This window comes from Amblyraja radiata, chromosome 26 (assembly GCF_010909765.2).
Source record: "Amblyraja radiata isolate CabotCenter1 chromosome 26, sAmbRad1.1.pri, whole genome shotgun sequence".
Taxonomy (NCBI): domain Eukaryota; kingdom Metazoa; phylum Chordata; class Chondrichthyes; order Rajiformes; family Rajidae; genus Amblyraja; species Amblyraja radiata.
Genome location: NC_045981.1, coordinates 12882611 through 12906142, shown reverse-complemented (window position 1 = coordinate 12906142; position 23532 = coordinate 12882611). Strand labels below are relative to the sequence as shown.

The following is a 23532-nucleotide window of genomic DNA, read 5'->3' as shown; positions in this document are numbered from 1 at the left end:
ACTGACAAACAATTTAACAATGCTCCAGCCAGCCACGTAATGGGCCGTCGAACCGGAGACTCTAAAACCTGCCTAAAGAGATATAACCCTGAAACAAAATACACGAAAACTCTAAGGTCAGCCCTTATCCATCCCAATTCAATATCTGTTAACAAGGAATGGTGAAAGTACACAAAGTTCTATGCCATGTGGCCAGGCTTTCCTCAGCTCACACCAGCAGTCTGCTCATCAGTCAGGGTCTACGAAGAAGAGAGAGAATCCTGGGAAGCTCTGGTATTTATGCTTCAGATGAGTCACCCGTCACCTGACACAGCTTGGCCAATCGGGTACAGGAGCCTTTAACCCCTCGATTCCAGACTCACAGCCACGAGGCCTGTACTCGGGAGAGAAACAGAGAAAGGTAAGTACATAGCATTCACCAGGAGGGGGAAGCGCCTAACAGTGTGTAAATGATTATTTTATTCTGTGTCCAAGATGGCTGCCGGAAGGGAGAGTGTACGCTGGCGCGCTTTAGCTGCCGCTGCTCTCTCTTCATATTGTGTTTTTGATTTTTGTCTTTGGATTGAATTCTGTCTTTAATTTGTGTACTGGTGATGTCTTTACTATTTATTTCATTCTGCTTACATGTTTTTACTCTATTTGCTCAATTTTGTAAGGTGTCCTTGAAACTCTTGAAAGGCGCCCATAAATAAAATTTATTATTATTATTATTATGACAGACTCAAAATATTTAAAATGTGCAAGAGATCACATTGATATTGAAAATGCTAGTGCTTATAATAATTATAATAGTTGTTCCCTGACTCAGGATTTTTTGTTTAGAGACAGGGGGAAGTTTGTATCATTCCTCATATGTTGGCTGTTTGAAGGGAAGATCCATAACCCTCGGCCCATGACATCCTGTGCTGGTGTTTGAAAAGGGGCACATGGGAATTAATAATTTCTGTTTGGTTGTGAACATTCCAAACACATTCTTAAGTAGCATGCCATGTTTGTGACTCATTTGGAACCTACAAAATAATTCTTCCTCTGGATGACAGCCTTCAGAAGCAGGGGGTTACTGCTTTCCCCATACAGTACTCTAATGTTTCTCTCTGAATAGTCTACTGAACGGTTTAAGTATTTCCTTCCTTTACATTGCAAGATTTGGGTGGCACCTCCTCTGCTTGATGTTTGCTTGCGATGTTTAGTATTTTCACTGAAATTGAAGACAGATGAAATGTTCACAGCTTTTCGAAGTTCAGTCTACCATTGACAAGAACTGGTGACAATTTCAAGTGAGTTTAAATGAGTAGATAAGTTGTCACTTTTGGTTTGTATACGTTATGCTATTGTTTTGTTATTTTGTTCATTTTGGAAATACAACTTTTTACATGTTGGTAATTCCTGGTTGTTCCTGAGAAGCATTCAGAACAAGGGAACTTCAAAATTGAAATTAAACCCTTGGCACTTGTAGGTCTTAAGACTTTTAAATATTCAGCTATTGAAATCCTAACAGAACAGATTCAAATGAAAATATTTCTGGAAAAAGCTGCATGTAATTTTACCGATACTAACAGAGCTTGCACACACAATATTGTGCGATACTGTCAAAAGTACTCTGGCATTTTTTTGCCTTGGGCTGCACTACCAGCAACATGACCTATTTTATTTTTAGTTTTGAGCTTATGTTAATAGTTATATGCATGACTGAGAGTTATAGTGTGCTTCAAAGCTCTTGATAGACTGACGTTGTGATTTTTAAATATTTAAGTAATTTTGCTTTAAGTATTTCTCTAATGTTTTTAGGTCCTAGTTATCTAATCTAATCTAGCTGCAGACCCCTGAGAATAAAACCAGGCATAAGGATATCCAAACAAGGCAGACAAGTCCCCTGCATGTCTTTATGGCATATACATGAAAAGTATTACAAAATTATCCTGTGAAGAAATGTAACAATATAATGATTTTCCATCAACCAACTTCTTTATTTAGCTGTTTGTGGGAGTTTACAGAGGGTGCATTGCCTTGTGCATTATTGAAACGTGTGGATTGCTGTAAATGGAAGGAATATTTTGTTGCAACAGCACAATACATAATGCATTTCTGTGAGACTTGTACAAATGAAGGACTTTATGAAAACCCACGCACATTACAACAGCTCAAAATATTTTGGAAGACCTAAGGATGTGGAAAATATATATATTTAAACTGAACTACATTCTCCTGTGAAACAGAAAATCACATTCATGTTGAGGCTGGTCTTCAAGGGTGCCTCAGTGAATATTTCTGGAATATTGGGGTGCAACAATAGGTAGGGTTCCTGCCTGTCAATTATGGAAGTGACGGTGCATAGACTAAGCAAGCAGCAGGTTGTTTCTCAGCTCCTGGAAAGCTGGAGTTATGGTATAAATATGAAACAGAATTGTCGTTGAGTGTTGAGGAAAGTGTTCTGAGGCATAGTTTAACATTTCACAATGCTTGTTCAGGCAAAATACCTCAATAGTTTTGTCTAAGTAGTTCACTGATGGCATTAAAGATCTAGCTTTCTTCACTATTTTTTGAGCTATCTACATCATGCAGTGTTTTATCATATGTGTAGGAAGGAACTGAAGATGCTGGTTTACACCGAATGCTGATGTAACTCAGCGTTTCAGGCAGCATCTCTGAAGAGACGGAATGGGTGACATACTGAAGAAGGGTCTCGATCCAAAAAACCACCCATTCCGTCTCTCTAGAGATGCTGCTTTTCCCACTGAGTTACTCCAGCAGAGGCGGAAATCGTTATCAAAACATGGGGGGGGGGGGGGGGACGATGACACCACACAATTTCTTGACAGCGGAGAGCATGAGCACGCACACACACACACACACACACACACACTGCGACGGCTTCAACATCGGGAGCCTCCATCGCCTCGATGTAGCAGTTTGATTTTAAGCCGCGCCGGGCGATGAAAGGCCCTGCGATCGGGCCGATTCAGCTCTTAGAAAGCGTCTGATACCCGCAAATAAAACTGAAGCAAATAAAGGCAAACCGAAGAACCAACCTTGGAAGGGTGAGAGAGAGAGAGAGAGAGAGATGGGAAAAACATACTAAATAACGTGAGTGAGGGACTTACCTGCAAGCCAGCCAGGAAACCCGTTCGACTGAATTCCTTAATGCCATGCCCCGTTTAAATCTGATACCCGTTTAAATCTTTCCCATCCACTAATACATCCAATTAGTTCAAATGGTAATTGTACCCGCATCAGACAGCTTTGGAAGGTCAAAACACAATTGGTGACACATCGTGTTAATACAGTGTTAATAGAGACATTTAACAAACGCTTAACAGTGACATCCCTACTGTCTCGCGGAAAGCGGAGATTTTAATTGTTTTTTCATCGAATTTCAAAATCCAGATTACGAAACATGGGGGGGGATTGTCCCCCACCTCTCAAAACATGCATCCCCCCAGCCCCCTCCCCAGGATTTCCGCCCATTGTGTTTTATCATATCTGTGAGGGATCCATTATCCAGTTCTCTGAGTGATCTTTTTCACAAGTGAAAGACTTCATTGAATCTTGATGCGAGTCCTAGTGTTGGTTGGTGAATGTGATGGTCATTGAGTAAATTACACTTGGTTGCCAGTGAAAAGTTTACCTGGAATGTGTTCTGTTATTGAGTGCTACAGTACTGTGTCCAAAATATTTACTTCACTTAAAAGATACTGTGAACTTGTTTTTATGTGATACATGAAAAGGAAAATCCAAAAGATCTTGGCATTAATCTTTATAGCCTATATTTATCTTAAATTGATATTGATAATGCAGCTTAAACTTTCGGAAACTAGCTTAGCATTTTTGTTTATCCTTTTACATCGATGCAAATTTAGTAAAGCCCACATGTAACTATTATAATTTCATATGGTGTTCCACATAACTTAAAGTGCCTGTTAATGCTGTACCGAATGCGACATAGAAATTTGAAATGTTATCTCATATATACTTGATATCTAGTAGAAATGTGGAATCTTTATATCTACATTGTAGACGTTAACTTAAAAATCGGAAATGGCATATTACGTGTTTAATATAATGAACATGCATACATTAACCAAAGGATGAGAAATATCTGGTATTATTCTGTTCAGCTACATGCTTCAGGCAGCTTTCAATAATTAAGGAGCAGATTGGGGAGGGAGAAGTAGAAGGCATGAAGCATGTGAAGCAGCTTTTGACTAGTTTAAACATGGGTCAGGTGACATTGAAGGTCAGAACAGCTGAGGTCTGCCAGCCAGCATTTGTGCTTGCATTTGTGATCCTGCCGGCTCACTGTACTCATGTCTTTATTTTCAGTGCCGGCGGACCTGACTCCAGAAGAAGTGATAGAACTAGAAAATATCCGACTACGCAAGCAGGAGCTCTTGGTTGACATTCAGGTATGCCGCTGATTGTACCGGGTGCCTAATTTTGACAAGGTTGCAATAGATTTAAAAGTCCGAATACCCAAGTTCTCAAAGTTCGGTTGCTTTTTATTAGTTTTAGCTTTGATCCAATTACTAAGAAGGTGCTATTAATTTTCTGAAACCACAGTATCCATCTTTATAAAAAAGTAAAGAACATTACCTAGTGTGAAGTGTAATTTCTAAAAGTTTTAATCTTTATTTGAGTAAGTTGCTTTACTTTGGCCTTTACGGTGACATTTCATTAATTGGGTTTGAAGATAAAACAAAAAATGATTCTTGTTTGTTTAGTATGCTTTTGTGGCTAGATTGACCATGAACTGATTCTGTTGTACAACTCAAAATATATCTTATTTGATTTAATTCAAGTTCCATATTGTATGCTGATTGCTTAAACAATACTGAAGTTAAGTTTTATGATTAACTACCAAAACGACCATAACCATAACTACCAAAATAATGCAAATTAGAGTGAGAGTGTATGGTTGATGATAATATAAATGGACATGCTACAGCTTATTGAGAAGTTATCATATTATTGGTGGTTTGTCATCATTATGCTCCTGTTCTGAAAGTTTTATTATTCACCTTCGTGCCTGTGATCTACAGCAACAAGGACATTTGGTCATCGTCCATGAATTGTCACAATCTTCATTGTAATCAGTAATATAATCATGTGATCATTTCAGTTTGACAATCAGCTCTTGACCACTATGTGAATGCATCATAGAGTATCTTATCGCTTGAAGAAGTAACATTTCTATAACGTGCTGGAGGTCCACTTGGTACCATGTCTACATCATTTTCATTGCCAATTATAACAAGGAATGTATTCTTAGGAATCTCGGCACATAATGCTTAGTGACAAATGGTTTCCCAAGCCTCCAATAAAGTTGGCCAAAAATGTGGTGTGTGCTCTGTCTCTCAAATTGAGGAATGCTAGAAGTTGCAGTGTCCATGTCTGAAGCTCAATGCAAATGTGTATCAGGGATCTGACTGAGATCCCCATTGTAGGAATGGTCTGCATTAAGGCAGCAAATGCCTATACCCAGCAAGACTAGGTACATATGTGGAAACGGGCTGCATATTAAGCCTGAAGTAACATGCAAATTTTAAAAAACAAAGCTCAAATTTGGGGTAGAAACAAGGAACTGCAGATGCTGGTTTATCTAAATGTATAGAAAGTGCTGGAATATCTCAGCAAGTCAGGCAGCATCTCTGTAGAACATGGATAGGTGACGTTTCGGGTCGGGGCTTCTTCAAGATCAAATTTGGCACTAGTAATGCAGTCGTGTTCCTCCCAACTCGCATCTAAAAAACATTTTCAGCTACCGCTTTCCCTTTGATCACAGCTACAACACTTCTTTATTAGCCTCCCTGCTCACCTTTCACACCAACCACCATTGCCACTTTCATATTTGTTATCGTCTCCTGATCCTCATTTCCCGTGTTTCTTCCTTCCCTGCAATTCCAGCCGACACCTTATTCACTATCCCACTTCAATCTCTAGCCCTCACCAGTGCTACACTGCAATAGACAGAACCTCCAAGGCACAATATTAAAATATATTTCTATTTTAACACTTCTGCCCTTGATAGAGTGCACCGTTTTTCTAAGCCAGTTACATACATTTGTTTTTGTCAATGTACTGTGTCTTGTATCTAGCAGAGGGGTCTGTACAGATAAGTAACTGGTCCAGATTAACAGCATTTTAGAATTTAGATGGTAAGTGTTAGCTGAATATCAAAGGGAGGAAAAAAAAAACTGCTTTGTTAAGTCTTGACTTGTGTTTATGCAAAACAACTAACAGCTGATAATGTCACTAAAATCAGGGCTGATATCGCCAAAATCAGAGCTACTTACAGACTAGGCTTGTATTCACTGAAGTTTAGAAGGATGAGGGGGTATCTTATAGAAACAAATAAAATTATAAAAGGGCTGGACAAGCTAGATGCAGGAAAAATGTTCCCAATGTTGGGCGAGTCCAGAACCAGGGGCCACAGTCTTAGAATAAAGGGGAGCCCATTTAAGACTGAGGTGAGAAAAAATGTTTTCACCCAGAGAGTTGTGAATTTGTGGAATTCCATGCCACAGAGGGCAGTGGAGGCCAAATCACTGGATGGATTTAAGAGAGAGTTAGATAGAGCGCTAGGGGCTATTGGAATCAAGGGATATGGGGAGAAGGCAGGCACGGGTTATTAATTGGGGATGATCAGCCATGATCACAATGAATGGCGGTGCTGGCTCGAAGGGCCGAATGGCCTCCTCCTGCACCTATTTTCAATGTTTCTATGTTTCTAAGTAGTGAAACAAAGGAACTGTTATTTAGCTTTAAATGATCTTTAGTTACCTACTAGGTTTAGCAACAACCAAAAATGTTATTGATTTTCTATGAAATGGTTACTAGGTTCGTCTGTTACTTGTGGGAATGAATCTTAGATTTTCTTGAAAAACCTTTCCAGTAGAGCAAAATGTGCCTTGAATGTATTCAAATTCTCAGCAATGTGAAACTACAGAAGATAATTTTGGCAGCTATTACTAAAAAATTACTCTGCCCTACTTACCTTTTTTGGCATGTTGCTCAGGTCTTCATTCTTCACTTCTCAAGTTAAATGCCTAATCCATACTTCAGACACTTGAGCCAACAATTGAAGATGATGCAGTACCAAGGATTGCTGCATTGTCACAGTTGCCGTCTTCTAGATACAATATTAATCTGAGACCTAATGTTCCCTTTCAGTAGGATCCCATGTCATTATTTGAAATAGAGCAGAAGAGTTCTGGCTGATTTTCGTTTCCCCTCAACCAACATTACAGAATTACAAATCATATACACAGAACCAACATTTGATGTGGGTTTAGCATTCCTTTTCAACTCTATCCACACTTCTTAATTGTCGTTAACATGCTTTGTTCCATTGTGAATGGTATTATATTTTGCAAGTTTATTTTTATTCCCTTTACCCAGTCCAATTCTATAAACTCTAGTGTTGTAGTTGGTGAGATTCTTTTGTAGATGTTTGTCTTGTTCAAGTATACAATATGAAACAATTTAAATTTATTTATCCCAGGAGGGAAATTGGTTTGCCAAGACATAAAACAACAAGATACATGAAACATGAAATTAAAGCGACGAATGGAAAGTCCAGGATTTTGGGTGTGCAAAGATTGGGGAGGGATAGAGGGAGAGTCGGTCTACCCCACGACAGAAGGGGGAGGAGTTGTACAGTTTGATGGTCACAGGGAAAAAGGATCTCCTGTGGCGTTCTGTGCTGCATCTTGGTGGAACCAGCCTGTTGCTGAAGGTGCTCCTTAGGTTGACCAGTGTGTTATGGAGGGGGTGAGCTGTATTGTCCAAGATACTCCGCAGTTTGAGGAGCATCCTCCCCTCCAAGACCACCCACCCCCCAGGACGGTGCCAGTCTTCCTGATGAGCTTGTCTGTGGTCTTCGCCCTGCTCCCCCAGCACACTACAGCGAAGAAGATGGCACTGGCCAGATTGGTATTACATTGGTAGAACAACTGCAATATCTTACTGCAGACTTTAAAGAACAGAGCTCCTCAGAAAGTACAGACGCATCTGTCCCTTATACAGTGCCTCTGCGTTCCTGGAACAGTCCAGTATACTGTCCAGTGATCACCCACCATGGACTTTGAGGCATTTGACAAGATCCTGCTTGTAGGCTTGTCCAATAGGTTAAGGCAGATATAATCCAAGCTGAACTGGCTAATTGGATGGAAGGAGGCAAAGGTGGCAGAATGCTTTTCTGATTGGATGTCTGTGATTTGTGAAGTATCAGAGGGATTAGTGTTGATTCACTTGTTGTTGTTTGTGATGCACGGTGACAACTTTTGTGTGAATGTAGGAGGATGATGAGTAGGTTTGGGAATGATATGAAAGTTGATGGTATTGTGAATAGTAAGGAGGGATGTCTAAAGCTACAGCAGGACATTAATCAGTTGGAAAGTTGGGCAGAGAATTGGTGGATAGAATAAAGTCCTGATAAGTGTAAACTGATATAGTTTAGGAAGTCAGATAGGGTAGGGTGTATACAGTAAATAACTAGGAGGTAAGGAATGTTAATGAACAGAAGGACTTTTGGTTTGAGTTCATAGTTAGTTCCTTGAAAGAGGCTACACAGGTTGATAGCGTTGTGAAGAAGGCATATGACTTGTCAGTCTTCATAGGTCGGGACATTGAATATAAATGTTGGGATGTTGTCTTGTACACTTGGAAAATCGTGTGCAGTTCTGATCACCACTATATAGGAGAGAGTACAGAGGAGATTAACAAGATGGCTGTCTGGATTGGAGATCTTTAGTTATATGGAGACTGAATAGGCTTGATTTTCCTGGAATGAAGGAGGGTGAGGATATAATCGGATGGAGAGATATACAATTATAAGATGTATGGATAGGGTAGATTGTCAGATTTTTTTCCCATGTATGGGGTCTCAAAAACAAGAGGATGGAGTGACAGGATTTGAACGGAGAAGATTTATACACAGCGAATGGTTGATATCTGGAACTCGCTGCCAGAGGAAGTTTGAATGGATTAATAGATACAGTATGAAAACAGGCCTGTTCACTCGTTCTATCTTATCACACTTTTGCATTCACTCCCAACACACCAAGGGCATTTTACAGAGGCCAATTAACCTACAAACCTGCACGTCATTGGGATGTGGGAGGGAACCGGAGCACCTGGAGAAAACCTACGCAGTCACAGGGAGAACATGCAAACTCCACACAGACAACACCTGAGCTCACGATCGAACCTGTGTCTGGCGTTATGGGGCAGTGCCTCTGCCAGTTTTACCACTGCACTGCCTTTTTTCTTGCTATCCAAACACCCATTCACATGAATTGTGTTTAACATTCCTTAAAACTCCCCCAGATTCTACCCCTAACCTACACTTCATGGGCAATTTACAGCAGCCTATTAACCCATCAACCTGTATATCTGTGGGAGGAATTTGGAGCACCTGGGGGAAACTAGGAAGAAATTGCAAAGGTGGTGGAGTCAGTTACAATCATTACATTTAAGAGGCATTTAGAAGACACTTGGATAGATAAAGCATTGAAGACTACAGCCCTACTGTAATTCATGTTCATGGGTAAAAACATTGGTATGGGCTGATGGCCTGTTTCTATGCTGTCCGAATCTATAACCATGACTGTCAAGCCTTGGCTTATAACAGTACACTTAGACTGCATTCATTGTGGCAGCTCAGTAACTGTTCAAACGTGCGTGTGCGTGTGCGTGTGCGTGTGCGTGTGTGTGTGTGTGTGTGTGTGTCTTTACTGATGTGAACTTATGTTAATCACTGATCATCGTTAGAATGTGAAACTCCATTCAGCTTTTGTGTGTAGAAGAAGCCTTGACTATACTGATGAGAGAGGAATAAAAAAATGTTGGCATTAGAATGGTGATTGCCGAGGTTGGTGGATGCAGCAGATGTATTCATGGCATTTAAAATTCTTTTGGATAGGCATATGGATGGGCAGGGAATGGAAAGATATGGGTTATGTGCAGGTAGATAAGTGATGGTCTTGGCATCATGTTCGGTGCAGATATTGTGGGCCGAAGGCCCTGTTATTGTGCTGTGCTGTTCTATAATTGCAAGAGAAGTAACAGTACACTCACAGTGGATGCCTTTATTAATCTATGAAACTAATTCACCTGGCCAATGCACCCACAATTTGTGATGGAGAGTTGTGCTTGAGCAGATTCACTGTAGATATCTGGAAGATTTATATTACATTAACTTCAGTTATCATCATGCCAAAACCCTTGATAGTGTATGTCATGAGATGATGATATTTATGTCATTAATGCCAATTAAGTGGGAGAAATCTAATTTTGCTTGCAAGCTCAGTACACATAAGAATTTGGACCATTGCATTGAAGCGCTGAGGATGACTTGGTTAAAACAGTAGCTCAAGTTTATTGCTGGTGTCTCAAGATGGATTCCGGAATCCAATTCATTGCAACCATTTAGAGCTGGTAATGACTGCGATAAAGATATAATAAAAGGTGGCTGACAAGTAATTTGACCTTAGTGAACTGGACAGGGATAAGTTAAACCATGAGCTTGTACCCCTACAGGCAGCATTGTTTCTCGAAGTTACTTAAATGTTAACTTATGATTCTGCCTTTTTTCACTTACGCTCTTAATACAGAATCTCCCTTCTGTCATTATTCTCTTCAACTTTTTTTTCTGTTCTTAAATTTAAGGTGAGCAGACATGTGCAAGGTTCCAGATCACTCCATTTATGTCTCCATGGCACCATAGCTTGTAACTAGCAATACAAAACTATGATCTGAAAGGTGAATAATAAATTTTAGTCATGGCACTTGTTGACAGTGTGCTGTTTCGTAAGCTTGCTGGACCATTGTTGACCTGTGAGAATCTTCCCCAATAAATCTCACCTGTGTGTAGACCTGTAAATTGATGCTACAATCACGATTCATTCCCCAACTGTAAACAGATTGAACTTGTGGTGATGAAAGCAGAATGCTCAATCTCATCATTTGCAATAGTTTATGGTTCATGCAACAGGGTGTTAAAACTGAAGGATATTGGTATTTCATTTTCATTTTGATCCGTCTAAAGATAGGTCCCAATCCGAAACATCATCTATCAATTCCCTCCACATATGCTGATTGACCTGCTGTGTTCTTCCATTACTTGATGTTTTGCTCAAGATTTCAGCATCTATAGTCTCCTGTGTCTCTGGTATATCATCTTGATGTTTGTAGTTTACCAAATACACGATGCTTAATTCATTCTTTATTTTCCCCAAGGCCAGCTCTTGTCTGAAGGAACAATCCACATTTACATGTTGGTATGGAATTCATCCTGTTGATCAGTTGTAGTTCCCTTACAGTGAATCTGTTCCCTGACAGATAGAAAGGATGCCAATTTAATTTTCAATAATCAATAGGAGCACATCACCAAATAAAAATGAAATCAGCAAAAATGGAATTCATGTGAACAATTTATACTGAACTGCAATTATAAAAAAGTTGTTTCAGCACAGATTTCTCAACTTTGTCAGTTGTTCACTAAAGACACTGCTTCAGCAAAATCTGTGAGAATATCCTGTGTGATGTGCAGTGTTGATCTTGTCATGTCGCCTCCTTTTGTCCTGTTTTCACTCATTACTGTGGGAATGTTTCGAAACATTGCTTTCAGTTCAGTAATCATTTTTATTAGAAAGGATATGAAGTCACACAATATTTTATAGAAACAGGGTGCCTGTGACATTGTTGTGAAGGCAACAAAATAACAACCTGAAAAACCTTTAAACCATAATTTTGAATTTAGCAAGTTGCATTTCAAGAAGCAGTGAGGATACTTGTTAAGCTACAGTGATCCAACATGTTTAAGTCATTTAATAAAGCACTAATTTAGAATTAGGAATTTCCTTGAATGGTAGGTACCTTTTGAATCTGATCTTTAAGTCAACATAAGCTTGATCAGTGGTATTCCAGTCATCCAGAATTTTGTATTTTATTCAATCACATGTTAATTGGGTTAATAATTATTGTGTATATATTAGCTACGGTGCTCAGCCGAGTCACCTGTGTTACATTATCAAATATTTCATGTGCATACTATTTTAAGGTGTTGGATCTATAATAAATGTTGTCCTTTGGAACACTAGAAGTGGAAATAGAAATTCATTATGACTTTAAAAGATTGTCTTTTATGGTGCTGATTAAATATTTTATAGTACAATTGCACAATGGCACAGCTGGTACAGCTACTGCCTCACAGTGTTTGAGACCCAGGTTCAATTCTGACCTCGAGTGCTATCTGTGTGGGATTTGTACGTTCTCTGTGTGACCACATGGGCTTCCTCTGGGCGCTTCCGTGTCCTCCCACATCCCAACGACGTGCAGGTTAGTATGTTGTGGGAAGGAACTGCTGTTGCTGGTTTAAATCGAAGATAAACACAAAAAGCTGGAGTACTCAGCGGGTCAGACAGCATCTCTAGAGAAAAGGAATCGGTGACGTTTCGGATCGAGACCCTTCAGACTCATGGGTGATTAGGTTGAGACTGGCCATTGTGCAATTGTACGAGAAAATATTTAACCAGCACCATAAAAGACAATCTTTTAAAGTCATAATGAATTTCCTTATCCAATTTTAGTGTTTCAAAACATTCGTCATAGACCCAACACCTTAAAATAGTATGCACTTATAACAAATTGGATAATGTAACACAGGTGACTCGGCTGAGCATCATAGTCTGAAGAAGGGTCTCGACCCAAAACTGCGCCTATTCATTTTCTCCAGTGATGCTGTCTGACCCACTGAGTTACTCCAGCTGTATATTTTTGTGTATATTTTTCATATTAGTACGTTAATCAGCGATTAAAAATGGCCCCAAGGTGTATGGATGCGAAAGTAGGATAACATAGAACTAGTGTAGACAGATGATCGATGGTTGGCATGGACTTGGTGGGTCGAATGATCTCTTTCCATGCTGTATCTCTAAACTAAAGACTGCACATAACAAGTTAAATGTAAGGCAATGGTTTTCTGTACACAGGCAGGTAGAGTTGAAGAATTTTGATTATATAATCACCATTCACTGATTCATTGCTTTCACCAAGACTTAAGCTACTGTCCCACTTAGGCAATTTTTTTCGGCGACTACAGGCGATTTGGCTGTCGCCGGGGTGTCGCCTGTATGGTCGTGAGTAGTCTCCTCAAGTCGCCTAAAGAGTTGTAACGTTTTTCTGGCGTCGCTGGATTTTGAAATGTTCAAAACTTTTCAGCAACAGTGGGCTTGTCGTAGCTTGTCTTCTCCTGTCGTAGGTGCTGTCGCCAAGATGAGGCAGGTTGTCGCCAGTTGTTTGTTGTCGCCGGGTGCTGACTTTGGTGAATTCCATTGACGACTACCTACGTCAACTTATGGCAATCGGCGACAGGTACCGGCGACTGAATTGTCTTCAGATGTCTTCAGTTGTCGCCGACAGGGTCGTTGCCTGTCGTAGCTTGTTGTGGGTGGACGTAGGTTGACTTTGGTTGTTGCCTGTGTGGTGGTAGGTTGTTGTGGGTGTGGTCGTAGTTGGACATCCTAATGGGTCGCTGGTTGTCGGTAGCTTGACATCGACTAGGTGATAGGTTGTCGTAGACATTGTCGTGGGGGGGGGTCCAATCGCCGCTTTTTTGATGGCCTGCTACGACTGTGACAGTCACCAAAAAAATTGCATAAGTGTGGCAGGCCCTTTAGAATGCTAGCATGAATTTATCAGACACCGTGTATCTACTCTGTCATCTAGGTTTTCATTGTGAGTGAGACGTTGATGTCATAATTGACTGAGAGGATTGACTTGCACAACGATACATAATAGTGATGCTGGCCTTTGTGACAGCGTTCTTTCTCTGTGCATTGTCTTTGAAGTCTTGACGAAATGTTGATGAAATCTTGATGAAGTCTTCTGTGCCAAATGGGTGACAGATCACAATTTAGTGTATAACCAACAAGCAGTAAGCAAGGAAATGAAATATTTATGATAATCTGAATAATGTGATCATGGATTTCCCTTTCCATCTTACTATGTAGCTAACAAATACACAGAAGTGGATAAGAATAAATGTATGCTAATAGTAATGCTGCTGTTGATCTCTGACCAAATAATATTTGATCTGCATTGGGACATTATTCTTTGGAATGTGGGAGATAAGGATGAATTTATAGAGGTGTATAAAATCATGAGGGGCAAAGATACTGTGAATAGACACAGCCTTTTTTCAAGGTGTGTGGAATCAAGAACTCAAGGGCATAAGATTAAGGTGAGAAGGGAAAGATTTAACTAGAACCTGAGATGTAGTTTTCTCACAAGGTGTGGTTACATATATGGAACAGCTGCCAGAGGAAATGGTTGATGCAGATACTATTCCAACATTTAAAAGACATTTGAATCGGAAAGGCTTGGAGGCATATGGACCAAACACAGGCAAATGGTGTAGTAGGATATCTTGGTTAGCGCAGATGAGTTGGGCTAAATGGTTCTATGACACATTGTAAATAATAATTAACTACATGGGTCTAGTGGCTTATGTATTGTAATACATTGTCCATGTTAAGAAAGAAGATTAAATTTGAAAAGGGAAGCGTAAGAAATTAGAATGAGAGATTAGCCGAACATCAGTGAGTTTAAGTTGGACAAAAATGCTGGAGAAACTCAGCGGGAGAGGCAGCATCTATGGAGCAAAGGAAATAGGCAACGTTTTGGGCCGAAACCCTTCTTCAGACTGAATTTATAGAGGTGAAGAAGGGTTTCGGCCTTCAGTCTGACAAAGGGTTTCGGCCCGAAACATTGCCTATTTCTGAAAAGTAATGCGAGAGATTTGAATTAAGTGAGGTGTGGGTCCAGATGTACACTTCAGTACAGAAGGATAAAATAACAATATAAATGATCCTTCGTTATGGTCATTTGGGTTATAGAATTTCATCTTTATGAATTCACAAATCACGATATTCCAAGTGCGGCTTCGCCACGCTTTGTACAACTGTATCATTGCATCCTAACTTCCACACTCAATTCACTGACTGATGAAGGTCAGTGGGCCAAAAGCCTTTTTCACCATCTTGTCTACCTGTAACGCCACTTTCAGGGAACTAAGTACCAGTACGGTTTGATCCCTCTGCTCTACAACACTCCCCGGGGTCCTATAGTTCTCTGTGCAAGTCCTGCCTTGGTTTGACTGCCAAAAGTACAGCATCTTACATTTATATGAATTAAACTCCATTTGTCACTCCTTGGCGCTGTTACCCGGCAAGATCCCATTGTAATTCTTGATAACCATCTTCACTATCTATGTTTACCACCTATTTTAGTATCATCTGCAAACTTACTATTCATGATGGTGATTTGTCTGAAGAATGGTCTCAACCTGAAACATCACTTATCCATGCTCTCCAGAGATGCTGCCTGACCTGCTGAGTTACTGCAGCACTTTGTGTCCTTTTGTGTATTAATCAGCATTTCTACTAATCATGCCTTGTATATTTTCATCCCAATCCGTTGTGTTCAGCAGCGGATTGAGGGTTACCACTAGTCACAGGTCTCCAGTCTGATAAACAACCTTCTACCATCACCCTCTGTGTCCGACGATGAAACCATTTCAGTATCCAAATGGACAAAAGATGTATGAAAATAGATAAAATATGTTATCCATTTTAGGTTTTGAGCTCTCATTTCTTCTCATGCACATATAATGTGGTTTTCTTTCACGTGGTAGGTCTATTTTGATATCCAGATTTTTTCAAGAGGTTTCCAAATTTACTGCAATTTGTTGTGAGCCATAAAATTAAATTATCTCACTGAATTTGATAATAATTTAAAAGTTTGTCTCCATTCAAACTGAATACTGAAAGTTGATAATGGAGTCATAAGTGACTGCCACCTATCTCCAACCTCCCCTACCCCCACTTATCTGATCTGCCCTTTTTTATTCCCTCTTTCCTTGTCTGTTTTACCATCGTCCAACCTTCAATTTGTGTTTGGTCTGTATACAGCATCTGCAGTCTTTTGTGTCTCCAATGCAGCTGCTTGGGCCCTTAAGGTTTGGAAACCGACAAAGACTCTGAAAAGTGCCCTCCCACTGTGAACCAACAGTTGGGGTACTATCATTTCTGTTAGGATAAAAACATGCTGTAGGAATACATCTCCATTATAACATGGGTTTCAATGGGAAATAGTGTTTTGCATTACGGAAAATTACGATTTGGAAGGCTTTCAAGGAATGCAACCTGTCCTTTACGTGGGAGTCACCTGTAAGCAATGGAATCTAAACATGTTCATTGGATTGTAAGATGTGCACACAAGATTGCTGTGCAGAGTGTTATAATTGGGTACAGTTCAATCATTTTTTAAACTATAAATCAAAGATCGGGACAATGAGATTAACGGGTCGTTCTTTGACTAAATTTGCAGCAACCTCTTTTAAACAAGGTTTGAAAAGCCTTAGGGATCTGAAGCCAGTCTGCCGAGATCTCTCTGTTGGTAGTTTTTAGGGCAGAAAATTGAAGCAGTCATAGAATTAGGTCAAGAAAGGATGTCATGTAGAAGCCTGAAACAGCACTTGTAGTTTCCAAATGAGTAAAGAAAATAGAATTAGAAAAGGGATATGGAGCAATGCTTTCTCTCCAGAGGAATGACAAGACACTAATGAGGACTAAGGAATATACTATTAAATTGTGCAATATGATGATACCAATGGTTTCCATAAGTTTTGTTTCTTAGTAGGTATTTCCAGTAATAAGTGTTGTAATATCTGTGTTGCCATCATTCAAATTAGCTGTTAAACCAAAGCTCCATGTATTATAACCTCAGAGATAATATAAATGATCTGAATGATCCCATGCCGTTGTTTGAAGAGGAACAGAGGAGCTTTGCATTTATCTCTCAATTAACATCACTCAACAAATACCTGTCCATTATCTCACCCACCCGTTTTGGTGAGATCTTAATCGTTCAAAATTAGTTGCTGTGATCCTTTGCATTAGAATGTTTTTAAATTGTTTGACTATTAAATATTATAGGACATCCAAAGATCTCGAAAGGCACAACCCACAAGCAAGTTCATTCTTCCCTTAGCAAGTATAATGAATTGATAATGCAGTACTAATGAAAGTCATTACATTTTCAAGAAGGATGCTAAATGTGGGGGCTTGGAAATACTTCTGAGATATAATCAGGTGCTGTATTAGAGATCTCCTCATAAAAAGGGATGTATAAAATATATCAAGCTTTGAATTGTGTAGGAAGGAACTACAGATGCTTGTTTAAACCGAAGATAGACAAAATACTAGAGTAACTCAGCAGGACAGGCAGCAACTCTGGAGAGAAGGAAAGGGTGATATTTCAGATCAAGACCCTACTTCAGACTGATGTCAGGGGAGAGGGAGATACATAGATGAGGTGTGAAAACAGAACAAAGGGAATGAAGATCAAGGAAAATGTAAATTCTACATTTTTGAGACGGCAAAGACAGTAATAAATATATAGCAAAACATCATAAATTATGATTACTAAAATGTTAATGCTACTAAATCTAATATTGTCAAAGGCCATGGGATTAAAACTTTCAAAAAAGTATCACAAATCCTCAATAAAGTTTTCAATATATGCCTTTTTCATGTTGAGTGCTCAAAAGGCAACTATATCCATACTTCCGTATGCTATTTCATAGGACGGGGCTGATGGTCAGAAAGAGTCTCCAGAGACCGATAGTGAATGCTATTTCCCTGGTTGTAACTGAACGTGTTGAAGGGGATTGATGGTGAGGATTATGGACGATCATGTGTTTGTTTGAGGAAGGCACGGATCATTACAAACTCAGCAAAAGCAACAGATTAATGTATCTACACTATTAATCTGTGTCCTTGGATAGGTGGCTGGTGGTGGATCTGACTACATATTGAGTCAAATTAAATGGGAGCTGTGAAATATGAGGGATTTTGGATACATGTATTTTGATTTTCTTTTCTGTCAAATTAGTTTATGGAAATTTTAGACGGGTTGCATAACAGCTATCTCATTTGCTAGAACCATCGATCTTACTGAAGTCAAAAAATAATTGTTTTTCAACATTTTAGCTTTTTTCTCAGAACATGTCATGATTTTGAATGTATTTAAAATATTTTTATTATTTTGAGAATGACCAACCTCTCCCCTCAGCAGAAATACATTTTAAGGGTGTATTTTTCCCTTCGCTGTGTCAAATTTTCACTCTGGTGAAGTCTACACATTATGTCAAAAAACCTTTGCTCCATAGTATTAACATCTTTCTTCAGAAGTAACCTGAACGTGGTGTCAGTATTGCAGCAGCATCTATGGAGCGAAGGAAATAGGCGACGTTTCGGGCCGAAACCCTTCTTCAGGGTTTCGGCCCGAAACGTCGCCTATTTCCTTCGCTCCATAGATGCTGCTGCACCCGCTGAGTTTCCCCAGCAATTTTGTGTACCTTCGATATTCCAGCATCTGCAGTTCCCTTTTGAACACGTGGTGTCAGTATTGCTGTCCTGATGATTAGAGTGATTAATTCTGCCTAACATAATCATAGGAGACCACCAATATATAATTGCTTATCTTGGCGAGGGATGAACTAACCGCAAGCCATGAAGGTTTTTTGATCTGAAATATAGACTTTTGTTTCTCCTTCCAAAGATGCTGCCAAACCTGCTGCATGTTTCCAGCATTTTCTAATTTTTATTACAAGGTCATTTCATTATTTAGAGATTTTAAGTCATATTGAGTTTCGTACGAAGGTTGCATTTTAGCTGTTATAACAGTTTCTTTCAACACAGTTAACATGTCTGCCCACGCATCTAAGGGAAGATTTCTCTGTTAGGTTTTTCTAATAAAATTGAAAGTGCTTTTACATATATTTATTGAAGTACATTTACAGACAATGACTTGAGGGAATATAGTCCCCCGATTCTTCAGTTTATATATTTTGTTAATAAATGATTTGTTTGAAAGTAATTACATTCCATGTGTTTGGTGGTGTTATTTATTGGATCTTGTCCTTTTATAGCGGTTGAAGGATGAGATAGCAGAGGTTACGAATGAGCTTGAAAACCTTGGTTCAACAGAAGAGAGGTAAGAACTCATTTCTATTTTCCCTTTGTTCTGTGCTCATTACTGCATAATATCCTGAATTATGGTTCAACCTACATTACCTCATATTGATAATTTAAGATGCAAGTATTGTTGGCCAGCAAGTTCCTTAAAACTACTGCCACTATAAATGCATAACTTTACTGGAAATGCTGTAATACCATTTATGCAGGGGAATGTGTATGAGGAAGTAGTTAGTCATGAACTTCTAATTGTCATTGCGTGAGGCAGACTTGTTGGGCCATCTTATCTCTTCCTGTTCATTAATGTACATATTTTAATGGTAGTTACTGCAGCAGAGTGGCAGCAGATTGGAGGAAACCCCGTTGTTAGGTGTGGAGTGTTACATTGCAGAAATTGGTGCATTCCAATTCCATCTGATATAAATTTTGACCTGCTAAACGGTTTGACCTTTTAAACAACCAGGAAGCTAAAGAGAATAAGACACTTTGTAAGTCATTGCAATACTGAACCAACAAGTAATCCACCAAGATTATTAAGAAGTTGTATAATCAAATACTCACCCATACAATAAATACTGTATTTACCTTAGTTTCAGAGGTAGTGCATTAGACTTTATTCTTTCAGGTGATCATTTGGTGACATATAATAATTTAGTATAATAATTCCTGTGTAAATTCTCCAAAGAGAAGACAGATATGTTTCAAAGGCAGTCTGCGGTCAGTCAGGGAAACATAGAAACATAGAAAATAGGTGCAGGAGGAGGCCATTCGGCCCTTCTAGCCAGCACCGCCATTCATTGCGATCATGGCTGATTGTCCCCAATCAATAACCCGTGCCTGCCTTTTCCCCATATCCCTTGATTCCACTAGCCCCTAGAGCTCTATCTAACTCTCTCTTAAATCCATCCAGTGATTTGGCCTTCACTGCCCTCTGTGGCAGGGAATTCCACAAATTTACAACTCTCTGGGTGAAAAAGTTTTTTCTCACCTCAGTCTTAAATGGCCTCCCCTTAATACAGGGAATACAGTGGTGACCACATTAGTTGCCCACAAAGTACAGGTAAACTGCAGATCCTCGCACAGCAATTTAAAATTGCATCTGATCCCTACACTAGTACATGATAGAAACATTTTAGAGAGAGGGACCTGTGAATATTAGACCAAGATTCACTCTTGTGGCTGAATACACATGGTGATGTCTGGAGAAGACTGTGGATCTTCTGAATAAATGATCATGCCTCAAGAATTGTAATTTATGTTTGTAAAAAATAAACAGCAATTCCCGAAGGCAGGTTTTTGATTTGTTTAAATTAATCCTTATATTTATGCATGTAATAATTTGAATAATAGTTTCCCCAAGCACTAATCAGCCATTGAGAAGACGATAGCGAATGGCCACCATGTTCTCCTGACTAATCCAAAAAGCAGTGAACGCTGCATCATCAGATTATTATGTCCTTGATAAAATATAATTGATTATTTTTTAAGTATACTGCAATAAAAACCAAAATTTTGGAGGAACTGAGCGGGTCAAGCAACCTGTCCAATCCTTCCTCAAATGCTGCCTGACCTGCTGAGTTCCTCCAGTGGTTTGTTATTTGCTCAAGATTCCGAACATCTGCAGCCTCTTGTGTCACCAATACACTGTAGTAAACTGGTAATACAAATCTTCACAAAATGATATTACAACATCTGTGATAGATTACATTGTAATCTTATGTCTTGGGTTTCGTGTACAGATCTTTGTGATCAAGCTGTATGATAGATTTAGTAGTCAAGTAGTTCTCATAGCAATGTGTATTCAATGAACCCCAAATAATAATTCTGAAATTTGAACTGAAACAGCAACATTGAAAATCATTTGGTCTCAGTGGTTTATATGACATGACAAGATCTGAACATGAAGAATCTTGATCATAGAACAGTACAGCACAGGAATAGCCCCTTCAGTGAACAATGAACATGCCAAACATGATGCCAAATTAATCTAATCTCATTTGTCTGTAATTGATCCATGTCCCTCCATAAAGAATCATCAGAGATATCTTGGAACTCCCACCAACCATTTTCTCTGTGAAGCTCTTTAAAGCTGTACCAAGGTTTTCATTTGTGAGTCGCAAATCCAATTTGAACCACATAGGCATGTATCTCAGCAGTGGAAGAGCTGTAAGGTTATGTGAAGTCCAAGCATTGGATAATTGCCTGGCAAAACTATGTTAATGGGATGTGTTAATATTTGGCAGGTTTACCATGGCAACTTGTTTGAGGTGTCACATCTTCCTCCTGCTCTGCTCCAGTTTCCTGCACACTCTTATCAGCTTGGTTATTGCCTCCCGCCAGTAACACTGCTGCTGTCCTCCATTAAAACATCCTGTGTGCCAAAGCAGACTATCTTCACTTTGCTGTGCCTCCCACTCACCAACTTGAGCTCCTTCTGTCTGTGCCTTATTGGCCCAGTGACAACTTGTTGCCTGGCCTATTACTTGTTCCGAACAGCCTCTGGAAAAGTTGAAGTATATGTGAGAAGTATCTACACCTTTGACAAAACTAGGAATTATTTTATTTTTGATGTGCATTGTTCTGGTCACCCTGTTATAGGAAAGATGAGGTAAAGCTGGAAAGGGTGCAGAGAGGATTAATGAAGACTTGAGGGGCTGAATTATAGGGGAAGTTAGCAGACTAGGACTTTATTCCTTTGATCGCAGGAGGATGAGAGGTCATCTTGTAGAGGTGTGTAAGATCCTGAGACGATTAGAGAAATATTTAATAGAAACCTGAAGGGCAGTTTTTTTTCACAGAGGGTGGTAGGTATATGGAACAGGCTGCCAGAGGTGGTAGTTGAGACAGGTACTTTCACAACATTTAAGAAACATTTGGACAGGTACATGGATAGGAAAGCTTTGGAGGGATATGGGCCAAATGCAGGCTGGTGGGATTAGTGGGGCAAGTCAGTTGGCGTGAGCAAATTTGATGGAAGGGCCTGTTTTCACGCTCTATGGCTCTATGACTGTAACATAAAAGGATTGTGTGACTGCATTCATTTAAAGAAACAGTGGCAACTTGTGTCTTCAGTAACCCCCACCTCTCCCTGCCCCGGGAACTTCCATTAATGCTCCTCGTGGCCACACCCAACCAGGCAAATGCACAATGTCAAATCATAATACGTAAAATTAGTTCAACCTATCTCACTCTCCACATTGCACCAGAAGTGTAGTTACAAAACAATATTTAAAATCTCCCCAACAAATGCAGATAATAGATTTGTTTTTCTGTCGCAAGAGAGATTTGATTCGGTTTGTATATACATTTTTTGTCATTATTATACGATATCACAGCAGTTGTCCCCACGTGCCTTAAAACCACCTCCATCGTGCCAGTGCCAAAACACTCCACTGCGGCAAGCCTCAACGACTTCCGCCCAGTTGCACTTACCCCCATCATCACCAAGTGCTTCGAGAGGCTGGTCCTGGCACACCTCAAAAGCTGCCTTCCCCCACACTGGATCCCTATCAGTTTGCCTACCGCAAGAACTGGAGTATGGAGGATGCCATCTCAACGGCACTTCACTCCGCCCTCTCCCACCTCGACAACAGAGACACTTACGTAAGAATGCTGTTCATCGATTACAGCTCAGCATTCAACACCATTATACCATCAAAACTGATCACCAAACTCGGTAACCTGGGCATCGACCCCTCCCTCTGCAACTGGATACTGGACTTTCTAACCAACAGACCCCAGTCTGTTAAGTTAGACAAGCACACCTCTTCAACCCTCACCCTGAACACCGGCATTCCACAGGGCTGTGTGCTGAGCCCCCTCCTCTACTCCCTCTTAACCTATGACTGCACATCTGTACATGGTACTAACACCATCATCAAGTATGCAGATGATACAACGGTGATTGGCCTCATCAGCAACAACGATGAGTCGGCCTACAGGGAGGAGGTCCAGCACTTAGCAGCATGGTGCGCTGACAATAACCTGGCCCTTAACTCCAAGAAGACCAAGGAGCTCATTGTAGACTTCAGGAAGTCCAGAGGCGGCACGCACACCCCCATCCACATTAACGGGACGGAGGTGGAACGTGTTTCTAGCTTCAGGTTCCTGGGAGTCAACATCTCCGATGACCTCTCTTGGACCCACAATACCTGAACTCTGATCAAGAAGGCTCACCAGCGTCTCTTCTTCCTGAGGAGACTGTAGAAGGTCCATCTGTCTCCTCAGATCCTGGTGAACTTCTACCACTGCACCATCGAGAGCATCCTTACCAACTGCATCACAGTATGGTATGGCAACTGCTCTGTCTCCGACCGGAAGGCATTGCAGAGGGTGGTGAAAATTGCCCAACGCATCACCGGTTCCTCGCTCCCCTCCATTGAGTCTGTCCAAAGCAAGCGTTGTCTGCGGAGGGCGCTCAGCATCGCCAAGGACTGCTCTCACCCCAACCATGGACTGTTTACCCTCCTACCATCCGGGAGGCGCTACAGGTCTC

General features: G+C 40.2%; 1 protein-coding gene across 5 annotated transcripts in view; it reads left to right on the top strand.

Annotated features, from left to right (window-relative positions):
* Positions 1 to 23532, top strand: part of cyth1 (cytohesin 1) — a 178460-nt gene that overhangs the window by 115963 nt on the left and 38965 nt on the right. For all 5 annotated transcript variants that reach the window (XM_033044279.1, XM_033044277.1, XM_033044278.1 and 2 more), the window contains exons 2-3: positions 4321 to 4403; positions 18992 to 19056. In XM_033044279.1, the coding sequence (XP_032900170.1) occupies positions 4321 to 4403; positions 18992 to 19056 (148 nt within the window). The remainder of the gene's footprint in view (positions 1 to 4320; positions 4404 to 18991; positions 19057 to 23532) is intronic.